This window comes from Crocuta crocuta, unplaced genomic scaffold (genome assembly GCF_008692635.1).
Source record: "Crocuta crocuta isolate KB4526 unplaced genomic scaffold, BGI_CrCroc_1.0 scaffold7, whole genome shotgun sequence".
Classification (NCBI taxonomy): domain Eukaryota; kingdom Metazoa; phylum Chordata; class Mammalia; order Carnivora; family Hyaenidae; genus Crocuta; species Crocuta crocuta.
Window position 1 is genome coordinate 5,582,811 of NW_027531904.1, and position 19,988 is coordinate 5,602,798.

The following is a 19,988-nucleotide window of genomic DNA, read 5'->3' on the forward strand; positions in this document are numbered from 1 at the left end:
AGAGCCAGCCATGCCTCACGGGCCCCAGGAGGGAAGACAGGGCTGTCTTGCGTCATGCTGAGCCACCCTCTCGGGGAAACCCCTGCAGACCCCTCTGTGCTTGGCCCTGGGTGGGGTTTGGGTCCCCTTCTTGCCCTGAAGGAAATAGCAGGCGGTACTTGTCACCGCCAGCTCCAGGATTCACGGCCACAGATCGGCTGTGATCTAGCAGCGCCCTCCCCCTGGGCACCCACGCCCTCCCCTCCCCGGGGGCCTTTGTCCTTCGCCATGGGTGAAGCAGCTTGTGGGACAGGTGAGGACCCTGGGGAATCCCCCGACAGGAGGTGGCGCCCAAAACAAGATGCCTGGTTACCTCCAGCTCATTCCCTTGGAGGTAACCAGGCATCTCCGCGATGCCCCCACGCCCTGACCCCAGCCTCTGGTCCCAGGTCTTTCTTAAAGGGGCTTCATTCCTCAGACACATGCAGAATCAGAGCCATGAGTCCTGGGGGGAAGCTGCTGGACACGTAGGGCTGGGCGACTGACCCCCAGTAGCCATTACTCGTGCACAAGGAAGGATTTTTCTGTTTGTATATGTTGATGTATATGCAAATTAACACCTCATAGTATACGTTCATGTAATATAAATATGCTGTATAGACACAGCACACCCAGGAAATGTTCTGTATGAACAGGCACTAGGATGACTATGGATTCACTCTTTTCTCCACTGGGTCAGCCTCTGGCCAAGTCAGGGGCCTCTGTGGCCAGAGGGGCGGGCTCTCCTAGGGCGGTCCTGACCCTGGCACCTAGGGGGCAGTATGTCACAGGGCCACAGTCACCTCAGGGACTAGAGCCACGTCCCAGCGTCATCCACCTGGATGGGAGGGCAGGGCGCTGCCTCTGTTCTGGGAGAGGCTGCCCCTGAAGGAACTGGGGAGACCCTGTGTGTGCTTTCCAGCAAGTAGGGCTCTGTGTCCTCAGTTAGTGGTGGGAATGGCTCCTTCTGTCCTGTGGGTGGCATCAGGGGACATTGTGTCTGGTGTGCAAGCACGTCCTCCCTCTGGGGGTGCTGGAGGAGAGCAGCAGGGATACCTGTCTTAGGCGAGGGGCTAAGTCCTAGAGGAGCAGACTCAGAGCCCCGCGGGACTTCCCGGACAGCCGGGAAGAACGCCCTCACCTTATTTTGGTATCTTCTGACACCTGCCTCCCTTCTTAGCAACCCCTTCCCTAAGCAGAAATGGGACGCTGGTATCACAGGTCGTAGCAGGGCTCATGAAATGAGAAGCAGGTGGCAGTGGACCCTAACTAATCTGCTGGAAAGACAGCCCGTCTCTGATTGTGTGTATTTCCAAAGGCCTTTCTCCCCAGACAGCTCTGTGGGTAGCTTGGCAGTTGCCCCCGTTTGAAACTGCAGCACAAAGCGGTCACGGACAGGGGTCTTCCTTCACTTGTTTAACATGCTCCGCCAAGTCAGAGCTCCCTCTTGAACATAATAATCAGTTGCCGGTCTTAGAGAAGCCAGAAGATGAACTTCGGGGCGACCATAATGGAGGTGGGGGAGACCCACAGGCAAGCCCTCAGTACCTCATTTGTAATAGGGTCCAAGGTAGCAGTTCTCAGCTTTAGAAAATTCTGAAGCCTGGGGTCCCACTCCCACAGATTCTGATTGAAATGGTCCTGTGACCTTGGCACTGGGTTGTTGGGTTTTTTTAATGTTTATTTAGGTGGGGGAAGGGGCAGAGAGAGAAGGAGAGAATCCCAAGCAGGCTTCTTGAGGTCAGGGCAGAGCCTGATGTGGGGCTTGAACTCACGAACTGTGANTTCTCTCTCTCTTCCTCAAAAATAAAATTAAAATATTAAAAATTAAAAAAGAATGAGGAATATCTGAGTACAGCATCTGGCCCAAAGAAGCGTTAATAAAAATGACTTCTGCTTCCCTATCTCTTACTCTACTGGTTAGAAAAAGCTTTATCATTTCTAAAGAGCAGGTGTTGAGGATGCTTCCCAAAGGCCTGAGGATCACGCTGTGTCCACGGGTGACCCACTGTTATCTTGTGCTAGAACTAAAACCAGAGGTCAGTGTTCTCCAGGCGCCAGAGGGAGCAAAATGTAGCATTTTTCCTGTGGCAGTACCTGGCAAATGAGGTTCGAGGCTGTGTTTCATCCTTAAAAGAAAGTACTTGACAATTGCCACCAGTGTGTTTAGTCACGGTGCCATAAACGAGTTCTTGACAAATTATTCATCTGTACTCTTGACGTCGAAATAAACATCCATTTAATGGATATTCAGATTCTTTAGCGATTAGAAGCAGGGCTCTGCCATTCAGATCCACTAAAAAGCAGCAGCGGGGTGCCTGGGTGTCTCAGTCCGGTTAAACGCCCGACTCTTGATTTCGGTTCAGGTCATGATCTCAGGGTTTGTGAAATCGAATCGTGTGTCAAGCTGTGCAGGGACAGTGCAGAGCCTTCTTGGGATTCTCTCTCTCTCTTCCTCTCTCTCTGCCTTTTCCCCTGCTCATATTCTCTTTCTCTCAAAATAAGTAAAGAAACTTTTTTTTAAAAAGGCAGCAGCATTCACCCCACCTATGTTGCTGGCTTTTGCTGAGATTTCTGGCTCTGACGTTTTAAAACTCGTTGCTCCTTAGAATCACCTGGATGCTTTTAAAAATCACTGCATCTGGGCCCCACCTGGAGCTACTCTGATGCAGTTGGTCTGAAGAGGGACTCTGGCATTGGTATTTCTTAAAAAATCTTTTTTTAGTATTTCTTTTTTTTATTTTTAATGTTTTATTTTTTTTTTGAGAGAGAGATAGAGACAGCGTGAGCAGAGGAGGGGCAGAGAGAGAGGGAGACACAGAATCCGAAGCAGGCTCCAGGCTCTGAGCTGTCAGCACAGAGCCCGACAGGGGGCTGAACCCACGAACCATGAGATCATGACCTGAGCCGAAGTCGGACGCTTAACCGATTGAGCCACCCAGGAGCCCCAAAAAATCTTTTTTTAAAAACGTGTTAACTACAGCAGTGATTCTAATGTGCAGCTGAAGTGGAAAACTACTGTCCCAATCAGATCCCATGTCCATTTCAATTTGAATTTCATTCATTTGAATTTCAGTGAACTCTTAGCCCTAGGTGGATAAAATGCTTTCAAAGCAAGTGAAAATACAAAGTTACAAGTGAAAACACAAATTACCCTGTCATGACTTGACATAACTAAACAGTCTATGGGCAGATTTTAACAGGGAACTGCAGTTGACCCTTGAATAGCATTGGGGGTTAGGGGTGCAGCCCCCCTACAGTTTAGCATCTGCATATAAATTCTGACCTCCCCCAAACACTTAACTACTAATAGCCTACTGTAGACTGGAAGCCTTAGTGATAACATAAAAAATTGATTGATACTTATTTTGTATGTTTTGTGTATTATATGGAACTCTTTTTTTTATGTTTTATTTATTTTTGAGAGAGAGAGCATGAGCAGGGAGGGGCAGAGAGAAAGAGAGACAGAGGATCTGAAATAGGCTCTGTGCTGACATGAGCCGGATGTGGGGCTGGAACTCAAGAACTGTGAGATCATGACCTGAGCTGACGTCAGACACTCAATCGACCGAGCCACCCAGGCGCCTCTATGTACTGTATTCTTATAATAAAGTAAGCTAGAGAAAAGAAAATCATAAGGGAGGGCACCTAGTTGGCTCAGTAGGTAGAGCATGTGACTCCTGATCTTGGCGTCATGAGTTTAAGCCCCATGTGGGGCATAGAACTTACTTAATTTTTTTTTAAAAAAAGGAAAATTATAAGGAAAATACATTTACAGAGTACTATAAAAAAATCTGCATATAAGTGGATCTGCATACAAACCTACGTTGTTCAAAGGTCAACTATAATAGAATTTAAGAAGCAAGATATTAAAATTACATTCAAGATCAAACTTTAAAAACATAAGACTTGATTGTACAATTATAGCTTATTGTTTAATTTAATGATTTTTTAAAGTTTATTTATTTTTGAGAGAGAGAGTAGGAACAGGGGAGAAGCAGATAGAGAAGGAGAGAAAGAATCCCAAGCAGGCTCCACACTGTCAGCACAGAGCCCAACATGGGGCTCAAACCCACAAACTGTGAGATCATGACCTGAGCAGAAACCAAGATGGACTGGCCCACCCAACCATCTCATCATGTTTTGTTTGGGTTTTTGGTTGTTGTTTTTTTTTTAACTTATTATGAGAGAGAGAGAGTAAACAGAAGAGGCAGAGAGAGGGAGAGAGAGAATCCCGAGCAGGCTCTGCACTGTCAGCACAGACCCCAATGCGGGGCTCAAACTCATGGACCATGAGAACATGACCTTAGCTGAAACCAAGAGTCTGACGCTTAACCAGTTGAGCCACCCCGGCATCCCCTGTCATGTTTATTTTAAAAACAAATTGGAGCTGATAAATATGTTCTTATAACCCTTCTATCAATTGTGATACACCAGAAAGCAAGTGTATTTACTCGGGTCTGTCCATCTGACTGATGCTAGGTCTTTGCAGGGTGCAGAACATCCACTGGGTTAAGAAATTGTCTCTGTGCTTCTTGAGGGGATTTTCTCTCATCTCTGTCCAGGAAAGTTATGTCCGGGGTCACCACGTATAGCTGCACAGGTTGCATACTGAACAACTTGAGAGGTACCATTCGTATCATAGTGTTTATGACTGGCAGCCCCTTCAGTTGGGTGTCACTTGAGTAAAAGTACCTGCTGTCAGTCTTAGCCTTTTCTATGAGCCAAATAAACTCCATCTCCCTTGGAGGTCTTGGGCTTTGCCACAAGCAAAACCCAGACAAGACCTGTTCAGGGCCGAGGCCTGAGGTATCCCATTCAGATGTCAAAGTGATCGCTTAGAAGTATCTTTCTTCCCCTCTGTCATTTCCTACTATTTTCTCCCCTAAGTTGGAAATATCTCTAGAGGGCCTGGTTTGGGAATAAATCATCCCTTTAGAGTAGTAGGAAAGGACTCGGTTCTGACATTCCCCAGGGTCTCTGCTCAGAGATGACAGGGGAACCCGTGGCCAGTGCAGCAGAAATGGTAACGAGACGCTGAGATCCAAGACTTCAGTGTCCCTCTCCCTCCCCAGGAGCCAGAGGCCCAACTTCCAGCCTCAGTGTTGGACTCTTCCATCTCTTCCATTCTGTCTCCCCGGCTTACCAGAGTGGGCAGGCCATGTCATGTGTTCCCTTCCCTGTACTGCGGTGTGGCACGTGACATCTGTGTCCTATAGGATTCCAGGAGGGTCATGTTGGGGGGGGGGGACACTAAGCATCAGGCTCAGGGAAGATTCGTGAAAGACCGGTTCCTTCTCTTTCCTCTCTGCCTTCGTGCAGTCTGCCCATTGCCCAAAGCCCTTCCCGTCCCCCGGCCCAGCTCAACTCCTCTCGCGGTTCCAGAAGACGAGCAATGGCCCAACTGCCCTTCACAGAAAGTAGTGAGCACCCAGGCTGCGGTGGCTCTTCCCGCCAGAGTGAGAGGAGACGGGGCGGGACAGGCCCTAGAGGCTCACAGGAAAGCCCCACCTGGGATGCTCACCCCTCTTCCTCCAGCTGAAGCCCCCACCCCAAACTGCTCTGCTGGCACCCATAGGCTCTCTGGTCTTCAGCACTGGGGCCCGCCCTTCCCTTCTCATCGGTGAACCCCGGGCCCTGCACAAAACAGCTTCCGACCCCAGCAACTGGTTCCCTGAGTTTCCATCTCTCGCCCTTCTCAGGTTGTGTGTGAAAGCCAGGAGGAAAAGGACACGGCTGACCCCCACCCCGTCCCCGGGGCCTTAGGCCACCTGGGGGCCAATGATGTGAAATAAGCCACCTGGCCTGACCTCCTGCCCTTCCCCCCACCCCACAGTTGGCCGAGGCCCCAGGGTTGATGTCCACAGGCCACTCCTGTCCCCTGCTCTGTAGAACTGCTTTAGCGCCTACATTTGCTTAAGCCCCCCCCTCACCCAGGTGCCTCCCGTGTCCCATAATGATGTTTAATGGACAAAAGAGAACGGGGACTCCCCCGGAGCAGGAGAGCAGCCCCCAGCTTCCGCCCAGCCCACCGGCCTGACCTATTGCTGCTACTGCTGCTGCTGGGAATCATGGTGCATGCTGGGAATCCAAGTGCATGCTGGGACTCTGGTCAGTTCCTCCATGCATTCTGGTTTCGCTTGGAACAGTTCCGGCCTCGGAACTGTTGGTTTCTAGTCCGTGGTGTGCACTCCCTGAGATGAAGTTAAGACCTCCGTGGGGACGGAGAGACATCTGAGGACTGGGCCCTGTGGGAGCAGGCCACCCGCTGCACAAACCCGGCTCCGGTCCTGAAGACACCCGCGATGCACCAGAGCGAAAAGGATCCACAGGAAAGTGCTCTTGCCTTCTTGTGAGGGGATTGACTTTAAGGCCGAGGCTGCTGTGATGAGAGGCAAGAACTGATCCTGGAACACAGGACGCTGCGCACGTGGACACCACCCATAGCCATGCCGGGGCCCAAAGGCTGTGTGAACACAGCTGCACACACACACAACTTTGCCGTAGATCGTGAGGCCCCAAGGGCCAGTGGCATCCGTTCATGCCAGCATCTTATTGATTCCTGGGAAGAAGAGCTTCATAATGCCTTTTATCAAGGTCCCAGGGGAAGTAACCCAGACAAAACCAGCAGGAGCCTTTATAGTGTGAATACAAAGAGAGTAAAATGTCCCCAGGTCTCTGGCTTCTCAGAAAGACTTGGAAAAACCGGATTAGAAGATGCAGTGGATGAAAATTTGAGGGAAAGACCAATGACTTAACAACTCAAGTCCCATGAAGCAGTTGGATCAGAAAGAACATCTCGGGCCCGAAGAACAGAAGGGATGAAGAAGCTTCCTGGGGAAGAATAAACCTGCCTGGCCCTCAGGGTGATGGATGGTCACTTACTAAGTGGCTCGCCAACTTTATTATTTATTGGTTTGTTTGTTTAAATTTGAGAGAAAGAGAGATTGCAGGGGAGAGGGACAGAGGAAGAGAGAGAATCTCAAGCAGGTTCCGTGTTCATCACGGAGCCCCGTGCAGGACTGGATCCCACGACCCGAGGCCCATGGCCCAAGCTGAAATCAAGAGCCAGAGGCTCAACCCACTGAGCCACCCACGGGCCCCGGTGGTTCATCAGCTTCAATCAGTGGTTTCCCACTGGCCAGAATGGAGCCCCTCTGGAAACTGTGACTCACTGGAGATGTCCATGTTCTAAGGCCCTAAGCCGGAGGGAGCATGGGACAGTATTGGACTGGTTTCTCTTCCTCCCCTCAAGAGAATGATTCTGGCTTCACCTTTATAAGATGCTCTAGAATCTGACTTACTGAAGACAACGATGGTGCCTGTAACTCCCCAAAACTGAATGAGTCTCACGAGAAGATCCCATGGTGCCTTCTCTCATGGCCTGCATGCTGTAGACCACTTCTGGCTTTCTGTTCTACTACCCCACACAAGCCCTGGCCCCTTGCCTTGGTTCTACAGGGGAAGAGAGGAGAAGGAAGAGTTCTAACCAGACGTCAAGAACCTGACTTCCAGTGTCCTTGCTCACCACCGTGTTCAGAGCCAGACCCCAAGGCATCTTGAAATATCCACAAAAGAAGGCATCTTGCAGGAGCCACACGATGGATATTTGCCTCCAGAAGCACCAGACCCCTTCACCACTGGGAAACCCGGCTCGGGTGCTCCCAGCCTGCCTGTCGAGAATCACACACGTCCAAGAAAATCCTTGTTGGATCTCTGGCCCAGCGCTCCAATATGGCGGCGGCAGCAGCAGCAGCAGCAACAGTTCTTAGGAAATCCAGCCACCCCACCCAGGGCTCTGGAGAGCAGCAGGGCTGGCGACGCATAACGAGCCCACAATGCTTTCAAAGCTGGAGTTGCTGGCAGGAGTCCTAATGGTGGCCCTTGGTTTCTTGCAGACATTGATGAGTGCCTCTCAAGCCCTTGTCTGAATGGAGCCACCTGCGTGGACGCCATCGACTCTTTCACATGCTTATGCCTTCCCAGCTACCGAGGGGACCTGTGTGAGATTGGTACGGCCGTCTCGGCTTCAGCTAATGTTACTAACTGCTGCACCCCCTCCTTCTCCTTCACCCTTCCCTTCTAACCACAGGCTCTGGGCCCTGGCTGGGGCCCCCAAGGTCCATCCAGACAGCCATGTCAGGGGCCACGACCGAGAAGTCTGCCTCACTCACTCCCACTCTTCCTGCTGTTGAAACCCTCCTCCGGGGCCCTGGCTGATCTGACCGCAGGAGACACTTGCAGGCCCGGCCGGCCTGCACTTTGGAAGGTGGGGCTCTGGGGGACCTTGAAAACACTAACTTCTTTAGGGCTTCCAGACCTGCCGAGACCACATCGAGGTCGGTGCATGCGTCAGCCTAAGAGAACAGAGCTGATCACGTGCCTTTGGCTTGAAGGAAGCCACGGGTGGGCGTAATTGATTGGCCCTTACTCCGGGCGACACCACAGATCTCCCCGCATGGTCATGAGCATGCGCCTGCCTGCCGTATTGCCTATGGGACCTCTGGGACCCCTCTGTGGCCCCTCCGTGCCACGCTGGCCACGCTGCCTCTCTCTTCTCTGGCAAGAGCTCTGTTTGTCTCAGAGCTCCCGTGTCACCAGCATGCTCCAGCCATGCATGAGCAGGGACTGCTGCATGTCAGCGTGTCATCATTACCGTGACGGCTGCCATGTCAATGCCACTGCGGCCCACACTTCCTTTGCCCCTCCCTCGTGCAAGGCGAAAGGCTGGCCAGAGAGGACAGAGCCTCACTGCAAGGGACGGGGCTGGGCTTCCCCTCCTGGGCCTTGCCCACCCCTTTGCCCCTGCACCCGGGCCAGGGACCTCTGCCCAGGGCGCTGTGTGCCAGGACCTTCCCAGGGCCAGCTGGCGCGCCTTGTGCTCTCACTGCCGCTTCTAGTCTCCCCCCACCTCCGCCATCCTCCTGGACCTCAGGGCCGCCCCCAACTCAGAAAGGGGGACGTGGGGCTTGTCGTTACTAGTAGTTATGCAGAACTAGAAGCGTGCTGGGGTTCAAAACCATTTTCTGTGACCTCTCAAGCTGGATGTCCTAGAAACTTCCAGAAAGCAGATGAAACTCCTGGGAAAGCTCCCTTTGGTCCCAAGCAGGGTGGGGAGGAGTTTGGGACTGCATGTCCCTGGGAGGCACTGCCGAGGTTGCAGGCTGGTGGAGGAACTTAAGGCTTCTGGAACAAAAGGCCCGGCCCCTCTTCTCTCCCTGCAGCCCCCCACTCTCCACCTCTGCCCGGATATACCAGGACATTTGTGCATGGGGTCCCGGCTGGGGGTGGAGCAGGGACAGTGGAGAGTTAGAAGGTTTCTCTGCCCAGGATGCCAAAATATTTGCACAGGGGAGAAGCGTCTGGCGCGTCCTCACAGACAGCGGCTCTTATGCGCCAGACTAGGGAGGGAGGGGCTCTGCCAAGCAGGAGGCAGGGTCTCCGCAGGGCCCTGCGCCCCCGTGGGGCACAGAGATGGTGCCGGAGCCACCCCACTGGGCGCTGGGCCGGCCACCCAGCCAAGTGAAGCCAGGCTCCATCTCTTCGCCCAGTTCAGTCCCACGGGTGCTTCATGGCTCGGCTCCTGGCCCTGCCGCTCGCTCCTCCCAGGCTTCCTGGGACTTTGTCCGTCTTGCCCCGGAGCCACCACCCTGCATGCCCTGTCCCCTCCCAGAGAAGTTATGGCCTCCAGGTTTGTCTGCTCGGCTCGGCCCTCAGCACTTCCAGCCCTGGAATGAGGTCTCTGGTCTCCCCGACGGAAGCTGAGCTGCCTCTTTGCAGACACCGTCTTTCCAGACCTTTGCCTTGTGCCATGGAGAAGCATAGGGACCGGCGGCCGCCTCCCCAGCCCTCCTGCTGCTTGACCTCCTCTCCTCCGGCCGCTGGCCTCTGNTCTCCCCCAGCCGCTGGCCTCTGCCCGCCCTCTCTTTCTGCCTCCCCTACGCGTCTCCCTTTCAGACATGCCAAGCACCCACCCCTTCAGCCTCAGCCTCCTTGCCCTGAGGTCCTGGTCCCCCCTTCCCGGGTCAGCCAGACTGTCAGTAGCACGCCATACAGCCTGAGGGGGTCATGGCCTTGCACTTGGCCCCCAGGCCCCGAGCAGCAGCCCTCCCCCCACCCCAGGAGAAGGAGGAAGAGGGGGTCTTGGAATTCCGTCTGTCCGCTGGGGTGCTGGCTACTGTTTAGCATCTGGTTCCTGAAGAGGAAGTAGGAACCGGGACGTATAATGCCTGCTCGTCTCCCGCCAGCGCCAATTCACAGCTGCCAGTGAGATGTCACCGGAGGCAGAGACGGGACGACGCACCCTAAGGGCTCTCCAGAGCCTTCTAGAATCTGCCCCTGCCTCTGCCACTGTCGGTCCCCCCAGGCTGCTCCAAGAGCCCCAAACCAGCCCCTCCTCCTCAACTCAGAACCCTACCCACACAGCTTTGTGAGGAGAGAAGCCCCCCTCCCTCTTCTCATCCGCTATCAAGAAATTAAATAAAAAGCCAGGGCCCCTGGGTCACGGACCCCGGGTCGGCCACCTCCTCCTCCAAGAAAGATGCAGATATGGGCGCTGCCAGAGCGAGCTCAGATCAACAGACTTAGAGCTTTGAGTCATCTGTAAACCCAAAGCAGACCTCTTCCTGTTCCTCTGTCCCCACACAAGGTGCCATTTCACGCCCCCAGTGCTGCCTGCGGCTCCCTGCCTCCCTCACGCACTCCCTATAGCTCCCTGCCTCCTGCCCTCCCTCCCCGGGGCCCTCGGGCCCATGTTGGGCCTTAGCCTCAACACCTCCCACCTCGCCACCTCTTTTTTTCCAGCCCTGCCGAGCAGACATCGGTCAGAGAAAAACTGGGGGGCAGGGGAGGGGTGACATCACGGAAAGAAAGGATGGGGATGTGGCCAGAGGCTCCCGGGCTCCAGGGCCAGGCCTTCCCGGCTTCCGACTTCAACCTCATCCGTACGGGCTTCTCCCTTCAAGGACGGACATTGAAGGCCGGGTGAATGTAGGAATCTGGCATAAGACGGGCGGCCGCGGACACCCCCGGGCGGCCCCGGGGCCTCTGTCTTCAGGCCCCCGACCTGTGTTGCAGACCAAGAGCTGTGTGAGGAGGGCTGGACCAAGTTCCAGGGCCACTGTTACCGCTACTTCCCCGACCGCGAGAGCTGGGTGGACGCGGAGAGCCGGTGCCGGGCACAGCAGTCGCACCTGAGCAGCATTGTCACCCCTGAGGAGCAAGAGTTTGTCAACAGTGAGTGTGGCGGGGCCTCCCCCCCCAGAGGCTGCAGGGGGGGGGGCGGCGGGGCGGTGGAGCAGGGAGGGAAGGAAGGGTGTTTCCGCAGCCAGGGCTGCGCCCGGAAGCCCACTGCAGGCCACAGTCAGTGCGGGACTAGCGCTGTGGCTGTCACCGGGCCACACCAGCCTGGGTGGTGGCTGGAGTGCACTCCAGCCGTGCGTGTGCTGAGAGCCTTGTCAGGGCCTTAGAAGCGGGCAGCGTGCTCCTAGGAGCCCACCCGTCTCCTGCCGCCGCTCAGTCCCCTCTGCGTCTGTGAGCTCCGGTTTCGCAGGCGCCCCAGGCCGCCCGGCGCCATGCCCAACACCCCTGCCTCTCTGTCTAGACAATGCCCAGGACTACCAGTGGATCGGCCTGAACGACAGGACCATCGAAGGGGACTTCCGCTGGTCAGATGGACACTCCCTGGTGAGCCCCCGGGAGGGCTGGCGGCCCAGAGCCGGGGAGCAGAGACCCCCGGAGAGGGACATGTTCAGACGCATGTGCTCAGGGAGCGGCCGCTGGGCTGGTGAGCCCTGGGGGCAGGGACTGTGACTCACTCATCTCTGCATCCAGAGACCAGCCCCTGGCCGGGCAGGTTGAGCGAACACTGGCCTGGGAAGGGGGGGATGAGGAGGGCAATGGCGGAATGAAGGCACACCACGAGAAGGGCCACATGGAAATGGAGGCGGCTTCCTCGCCCCCAAAGGACTCAGTCTGCCCAAGGAGAGGCAGGCAGACAGAAAGCAGTAAAGATGCCAAGTTGACAGTACATGTAGGTCAGCTGAGGACATCAGGGAAGGCTCCCTGGAAGAGGTGAACGGCCACAGAGCCACGTCTCTACCGCCCAATCCTACCCAAGCAAGGCAGCAGTGAGACCAACCCCTGCTGGAGGGGGAGCGGCATGGGCTCAAGGTGAGGGACTGAGTAGAAGGCGGGGTCAAGCTCCTGCCTCATCCTCACCCCTGCCCCCCTCCACCCCACCTCTGCAGCAATTTGAGAATTGGCGCCCCAACCAGCCTGACAACTTCTTCGTCAGCGGAGAGGACTGCGTGGTGATGATCTGGCACGAGAAAGGAGAGTGGAATGACGTCCCCTGCAATTACTACCTGCCCTTCACATGTAAAAAGGGCACAGGTGAGCAGCCGCCCGGGAGGGGTCCGGCCTGGACGGAGTCAAGACATTAGCCTCCTGTCGAGGGACCTGGGGCGAGTCCCCTTGTCTCCCAGCTGCTGATGGCCACTCACCACCGGTCTGGGGAGGTCTAGTGTCCCAGGTCCACTCTTAGGTATCATTGACAGGGACAGGTGAGGGTCACAGGCTAGAGGACAGACACACACACACACTCACGCAGTCCCCTGGGCACCAGCGCAGAAAGTCACCCGTGATGGCACGTGGGTGGGGAGCCCCATTCTCCTTGGCCGTCAGGCCCCGGTCCTCAGCTCGGAGTCTGTGCACACAGGGGTGCTGGCAGAACACACCTTCCTCTCCAGCTCTCTTCCCTGTTCCAGCTCTTGTCTTTTCTTTCTTTTTTTATGTTTATTTCTGAGAGAGAGAGAGGGAGACAGAGGATCTGAAGCCGGCTCCGTGCTGACAGCAGAGAGCCTGATGCCGGGCTCCAGCTCACGAACCGTGAGGTCACAACCTGAGCCAAAGTCAGACATGTAACTGACTGAGCCACCCAGGTGCCCCCCATACCGGCCGTTTTCGTAAAGAAGTCATGGGCGGTCTGCCTGGCTCTCCCCACTGTCCCCACCTTTCTGTCCCTGTTGTATTTTCCTCGTCCCCTCAAGGTCCTCCTTTTATTCCCGCCCTGCTGGCCTAAATCACCGAGGACCCCAGACGTTATAACCAATAGTTTCCAGATTCTCAGCACGGCGTGAAAATGCCCCTTTGCCAGCCACCAGGGCCAGTGGCCGGGTGGCCAGGTGGCCGGGTCGGTGCCCCTTCCTTGGGCTCTGGGCGGTGACGCAGCCACGCGGGCTCGTCACCGGCATGAGCCATCACGGGAGACCCTCCGAGAGCTCTTTCTGAAGGGTGTTTGCCCCTCAGTGGCCTGTGGAGACCCCCCGGTGGTGGAGCACGCCAGGACCTTCGGGCAGAAGAAGGACCGGTATGAGATCAATTCCCTGGTTCGGTACCAGTGCATGGAGGGCTTTGTCCAGCGCCACCTGCCCACCATCCGGTGCCAGCCCAGCGGGCACTGGGAGGAGCCTCGGATCACCTGCACAGACCGTGAGCACCACCCCGTCCACCCTCCCCGGACACAGCGTTAGATCCCGCCACCCTGTCCCCCTTCCTGTTCCGGCAGCAGAGCAGCAGCCGGCCCCCTCCTGGGGGTCCTGAACACCAGCTGTCCGCACCATCCCTGGGCTCAATCCCACTCTCTCCCCGTGCCCGCAGGGAGGGCTCACTTTCCCCGAGAAGATGAAGGAAAGAGCAGGTGGCCTGCTTTCCTTTCCGACGGCACCTCAGAGCCCCTTAGCCCAAGCTCGTACCAAGAAAACTCAAAACCAGAGAGTAGAGAGATCAGGTTGAGCCCATGCTTTCCGCAGGGAGGGGAGGCAGCAGAGAAGGGGCGAGCGGGGAGGGGTGAGGCCGGCCCCGCTCAAGACTCCCCCTTTCACTGCAGCCTCCACGTACAAGCGCAGGCTACAGAAGCGGAGCTCGCGGAGGTCCTGGGGCCCCCGGAGGAGCCGCCCCAGCACAGCCCACTGAAAACACCCAGGAGGCGCCCAGGATGCTGAGCCCAGGAGCCTCGCCAGGCTGACATCCCTCACGGATGGTCTCCTCTTCCTGTCGCTTTCTGTCATTTAAGGAATTCCATTAAAGAAGGAAAAAAAAACAAAAGCAAATCCCACATTGTGTATGCACCTCCCCCACCCCCCCCAAATCGCCAAAACTGCATCTGATTTTCCCCCCCAATGCCAAAGCCAAGCAAGCGCATTGTAACCCGTGGACTGAGTTCAGAGACGTTTCTTCAATCTCCCGTTGTGGCTTTGCAGGGACCAGCGCAGGGACAAGGGGAGAAGGGGAGGGGTTAAGTTAAATAAAGAAGATTATTTTTTGTTTCCTGACTTTATCCAAGAGCAACGCAATCATTGGTTCTTTTACCCCCCAGGGAGAGCTAGGGAGGAGGGAGGGAGGGGCATGAGGAACCGCAGCCCGAACCGAACCGCAGCTGAATGTACTGGATGAGGATGCGGAGGGCCGCTCCATCTGCATCCAGCAGGGAGAAGCCTGGGGGAGAGGGGGCGGGTTCCACGGAGGGTGAGGGGGCAGGAGAGAGCCATCGAGGGATCTTCCACCGCGTGAGGGTCAGGGTCCCTCCCAAGGGTCCCTCTTCCAGCATCCTCTCACCCGGGTCGGCCGCCCAAGCAGGTGTTGATCTCAGCAGGGCTGGGTTGGGGGGCACTTCCTTCCCAGGGGGAATGCCACCCCCAACCCCTCTACCCCCCTCCCCTACCCCCGGGGCCCTGCAGGNCCATGGACCTATTTATATTTTTGAAAACGAGATTATGATAATTATAATAATAAAGACATTGGAAGAGATCTATTTCTTTTCTTTTCCCTTCTTTTTTTAAAGAGAAGGCGACCTTGGTCTGAAGACTATTGAAGGGGCTCCAATCGGGACACGTTTTGATCAAATGATCCCGAACTGGGTGAATCTTGTCTGTTCAGAAAGCCTGAAAGAGTCATACCTGTTGTGCTTTATTTTTGTGAGGGTGTCTGTGTGTTGGATGGACTGCGTGTGTGTGTGCGCGCGCGCGTGTGCGCGCATGTGTGTGTGAACGCCAATGGGTGCTGTGTGTGGATTTGCAAGCTGGCACGTGGTCAAAGGACAACTCAAATGAGACATCTGGTCACTTTGCATAGTTTGGTTGATAGCACACTGCTCACATAGGAGTTGGTTGGTAGAAGAAGTCAAGAGCAGAGGCAAAATGATTTATAAGAGGGAATAAAAGACAGTGGAAGACAGCCTGGAAACAGGCTTACACGCATTTGTGGCAGTGAGTTAGCGGGCCACTAGCCAAAGGGTCTGGGCATCCTGCTCTTACGCAGGCTGTAGGAGGTCACCGGAAACAGTTTCAATCGCTTATGGACCCCCAGCAGACCTGGAGTTGAGCCAGAGCAGCCATGCCAGGCCCCATCCCTCCACCAGCCTGCTCCTCAAGCCAGGTAGGTGCGCCCTGCCCGTCACACTTGCTCAGCGGGCCCTCGCACGCGTGTTCGCGAGTGTGTCTGGGTGCTGGTGAGTGTGCGCTGGTGTGAGTTTGCTGGTATCTTTTTGGGGGTGTATGTGTGCGGTCGAGTGTTTATTGGTGAATATATACAAGGGTCCAGATCACCTACAAGTCTGGAAATGAGTGGACAAAAGTAAGAGGGTACAGTGATGGTCACATCGAAGGGGCTCAATAATTGTGTAATTGATCGACTGATTAGCTCGGAGTACAACTAGGTCTGTGGTTTTCACACGTGCGCCTATATCAGAATCAAGAGGGTTTGTGACTCAGGAGGTCTGGGGTGGGGCCGAGAAATTTGCATTTCTAGCAATTTCCCAGGGATGCTTCCTGGCCACGCTTGGAGAACCAAGGGCCTACGTGGAGAATGGACTCCATAACCTACTGAGGGTGCCCGAGGTGTGCCTGAGCAGAGGCAGCGGGAGGGCTCCCTGAGGCTGGGGAAGGGAGAGCAGAGGGTGAGACACAGAGGGGCTGGTCTCGGACATCCTCTGGGGGGCGCACAGCCTCTGCTGTCTCCTGAGAGGCACCTCCTTCTCTTCTGGGCCCAGACACACAGCCTGGGAATGGAGACGGTGGCAAAGTCGGCCAGGGCCAGTACCGGGCACAGGGCGTGCCACAGGGGAGGTGAGCCAAAACCCACTGGCCTTAAGATGCAGCTCACGGAGATTCCTGGGCCAGAACTGCCTCCTGTCCAAAGCTGAGCCTCTGAGACGGAAGGAGGCAGAGAACCAGACACAGGTGGGGGGTGGGGGGGGTCTCAGCACCATTTATTGCCCCAAGAAAGTACACACACCTGAGGGCCACTCCCCGAATGGAAAACTGAGAACAAAACACAGACTCTTTGGAACGGAGAAGGTAACAGTGGCGAGGGAAATCGCTCCCTTTCCTGGGACCTCACACAGAAGTCTAGGGACCCACTTCCGGCCCCAGCTCCTCAAGGGCGCTGACCTGGGCCAGCAGCTTTGCAGAGAAGTGGGAGCCGGCAGGGGACCATAAGGCCCCACGCCCAGCTCCAGGGCCCCCAGGCTGGGGGGAGGGGAGCCGCAGCCACGCGTGTCACTGCCCACTCTGGCACCGGCCCCCTAGGGCAGGGATGGGAGCTGCGTTCAGTGATGGCAGAGAGCCCTGGGGAGCCCATGACCCTCCAGGGTCCTGGAGGAGAGGGGGAGAGGGGAGAGCCTTGAGGTGTCCACCTGAGCAAAGGGAAGACTTGGAATCTTGGATTTAGAAAACAAACCAAAAAACACAGCAATTAAAAAATATTAATTTGAGAAGCATAAAAACCATACAAGATTTGCCCCAACCTGCAAGGAACAAGGCACCGCTCAATAAATAGCGCCCGCGCGGGGAGGGTGCCTGGCGGCACGGCCGGGGCCTAGCGCGGCCGGTAGCAGTAGACGCCGTAGGCGCGGCTCTGCGGGTCCGGGAAGCCGAAGCTTCGCACGCCGGGCGCCAGGGGCCCGCAGTTGGGACGCGGGTGNCCGGCGTCACAGCGGTCCAGGCCACGGAACTTCCAGGCGGCAAAGAGCTGGCCCACCTTGGCAATCCGGGCGCCATCTTCCTGGCAGGCCTCCACTGCCTCCGCCAGTGTCAGCTTCTCGGGGTGCTCCAGGTAGTACACGTGCCCTGCGGGAGAGCGGGGTGTGAGGGGGGCAGCGGAGGGGGCGACCAGAGGGGACAGCGGGGGCTGCAGGGGTGCCACCCACCATCCAGACCTCACCCAACAGGCCTGGCAATTATAAGCCGGCAGAGGGGGTGGGGGGGCGCACCAGGCCGTGGGATCTGTCTGGGGATGCCTTCCCTGTTCTGACCCCTTCTCTGAGAGTCCCACCCCACCTGCCGCGGGGCTGGGGTCCCTCCAGTGGTGTCTGTGCTCCACCCCACCCTTAATCGCACCCTGGGTGGGCACCCCACCTGGGCTGGACCAGAGTCTCTCACCCACTCATTTACTGAGCATCTACTATGTGCCAGAACGCTCTTCCGAGTGACAATGAATCAATGCCTGTTTCTGTGTATGTTCCCATGAAATGATCCTCTTTGTGGGGACAGACCATGTTTTATTTGTCTACGATGCCCAGAGCCTCATCCCAGCCCCAGCACACAGGAGGCTCTCAAACCATGTCTGAAGGAGTACACCAGTGATTGGTGTGAAACAGCACCAGAGCGCTCAAACCCCAGCCAATCAATGGCTCCAAGCCCACAGGGGTTCCAGACCTCCAGGTGAGCAGAGAGGTCCCAAAGCCCCCCAGATGCTGCCCTTTCACCCCTAACCTGGGCCCGGCCACATCACTCACCCTTGAGGGCCGGGGAGAAACAGAAGACATCATAGCGGTGCAGGCGGCGGTGACGCGGGCCGTAGGTGCGCAGGCCGGGCGCCAGGCCCAGGCCACCGCAGCGCCTCCGGGCCAGCGTGACGGGGTAGTGCACTGAGGCGTCCTGCAGCCAGCCTGCGTTACACCAGTCCAGGCCCTCCTCCCAGGCCCGGAAGAGCTGCTCGAAGGAGGCCACCACGGCATCCTGCTCCTCACACGCCCGCTGCGCCTCGTGGAAGTTGAGCTGGTAGCGCCCGCGGGGGTGCTGGTAGGGAAAGACCACGCCTGGGGAGCGAGGGAAGAGGGGCCGGAATGGGTGGGCAGAGGCCCAGCACTCAGAAAACATGCATTCGCTTGTTAAGGTCGTGAGTGAGTCAGCCAGTCAATGTCCCCAAATAGAGAGTGGGAATACCACCTAAGTCACAGCGCTGTGGCGAGAACCCCACAGCCGTGGTGTCAATGTGCACCCCCCCCCATCATACGCTGCGATCCTGAGGCCTGATGTGATGGGATCTGGAGGTGGCGGCCTCGTGAATGAGATGAGTGCCCCTCTGTAAGAGACCCCCCCGCCCAGAGGTCTCTCGCCCCTTCCACCATGTGAGGACACGGCAGCGAGCAGTCTGTGACCTGGCAGAGAGCTCTCACCTGCCCGTGCCGTGCCCCACCCCCCAGCCCCACCACCTTGGATGAGGAATGTGGCCCCTCCAGCCTCCACGTGGACTAGGGAGGTGGGGCTGATGGTAAAAGCCCTTGACTTGCATTTTATCTTCACCTCCTCAGAAGGAAGTACAGGGCGCTACCCCCCATCCCTCACGTCACCACGTGGGAGGGGACGGGAGCTCCGAGGGGCTGAGGCATCTACGCAGGATGCCGCGGTGGGGAAGGGGGTGCGTGTGAGCCAGGACAGGCCTCTGCGTCCGTCCCAGCTGTCAGCTGTCGCCCTAACAGGGAGGAGAGGTCTGAGGACGCACAGCCCAGTCCGAGAGACAGGGAAGGGACTGCCCGCACTGGAGCCCGCACACAGGGTCTGGCTGTTTGGGACAGCACTGGGGTTGTGACTGCTGGTTTGTTTTTGTTTGTTTTTCGTTAGAAGAGTTTTACATAAAAATCCAGAGAATTTCACATAAAAATACGTGAATGTCAAATCAGAAACCCTGGGTGCACGAGGTCTGCCTCCGGACCTGAGCGGGCACTCCTCTGGGACGGGATGAGGGTTCAGCTGCGTGCCCGGTCCCCACCCCTCCTGTCACTCGCACTGGGCTGGCGTCTCAGCTCTGTCGCAAATTAGCTGGGGGGCCAGCTCCTGCTTTCCTCCCTTTGTGTGAGCCCAGAGGGAACACTGGGTTCTAGAGCCCCAGTGCCAGGGGTCAGTGTCCTACGCTGCCATTCATGAGCTGTGTGACCTTAGGGAAGTTACTTGACGCCTCTGTGCCTCTGCTTCCTCATCGTGATGCTGCCAGCACGGGTTGCCTTAGGACCGCGTGCCTCTCTAACGCACAGAGTTCTAGACGGTGTCTCAGGGCCTTACCCCGCAGCTCCAGCTCCACCAGGCCGCTCTCGTCCTCCAGCCCATCGATGACCTCACAGCGGTAACGCCCGGAGTCCTCCAGCCGCACGTCCCGGATCTGCAGCGACGCTTCGCGCTCCCCGTCCTGCCGCAGGCGCACTCGGCCTCGGTAGTCTCCGAAGGAGCGGTGCCTCGGCCCGATGGCCACCAGCACGTCCCGCTCCGGGGCCCCGTTCTCCGACAGCTTCCACCACTTGATGCGCACGGGCCTTGGGGACAGCAGGGCCGGCTCGTAGCGGTAGCGGCACGGCAGGGTCACGTTGGCCCCTCGCTGGGAGAACAGGGTCTCCTCGGGCGTCTCCACCACCAGCGTCACCCCATNCACCCCTGCTACGGCCACCCCAGGCCGGGAGCCACAGGCTGTGAGAAGAGCCATAATGCTGGACCTGTGCCTGTATCCACACGCTCTGCAACAGGACTCTGAGTCTCCTGTCAAAGGGGACTCTGTGTCCCCTCCCCCTTGAATCCGTGCTGGCCTTGCCACTTGCTTCGAACAATCGAATGTGGCAGAGGTGACTGTTCCCTTGTGCCTGCTCTGAGCCTGGGCTCCAGGAGGCCCTGCGGCTTTGGCTGTTTCTCGGAACCCCGCCA

At 56.8% G+C, this 19,988-nt stretch overlaps 2 protein-coding genes across 2 annotated transcripts in view; one reads left to right on the forward strand and one right to left on the reverse strand.

The window, feature by feature from the left end:
• Window positions 1-14,344, forward strand: part of ACAN (aggrecan) — a 38,572-nt gene extending 24,228 nt beyond the window's left edge. The window contains exons 12-17 of the mRNA XM_077774255.1: window positions 7,917-8,030; window positions 11,095-11,253; window positions 11,621-11,703; window positions 12,267-12,411; window positions 13,327-13,509; window positions 13,907-14,344. Of these exons, the coding sequence (XP_077630381.1) occupies window positions 7,917-8,030; window positions 11,095-11,253; window positions 11,621-11,703; window positions 12,267-12,411; window positions 13,327-13,509; window positions 13,907-13,992 (770 nt within the window). The 3' untranslated portion in view covers window positions 13,993-14,344. The remainder of the gene's footprint in view (window positions 1-7,916; window positions 8,031-11,094; window positions 11,254-11,620; window positions 11,704-12,266; window positions 12,412-13,326; window positions 13,510-13,906) is intronic.
• A 2,418-nt stretch (window positions 14,345-16,762) lies between these two features.
• HAPLN3 (hyaluronan and proteoglycan link protein 3) overlaps window positions 16,763-19,988 on the reverse strand; it is a 16,630-nt gene continuing 13,404 nt past the window's right edge. The window contains exons 3-5 of the mRNA XM_077774395.1: window positions 19,359-19,727; window positions 17,813-18,115; window positions 16,763-17,144 (exon numbers count right to left, since the gene is read on the reverse strand). Of these exons, the coding sequence (XP_077630521.1) occupies window positions 16,894-17,144; window positions 17,813-18,115; window positions 19,359-19,727 (923 nt within the window). The 3' untranslated portion in view covers window positions 16,763-16,893. The remainder of the gene's footprint in view (window positions 17,145-17,812; window positions 18,116-19,358; window positions 19,728-19,988) is intronic.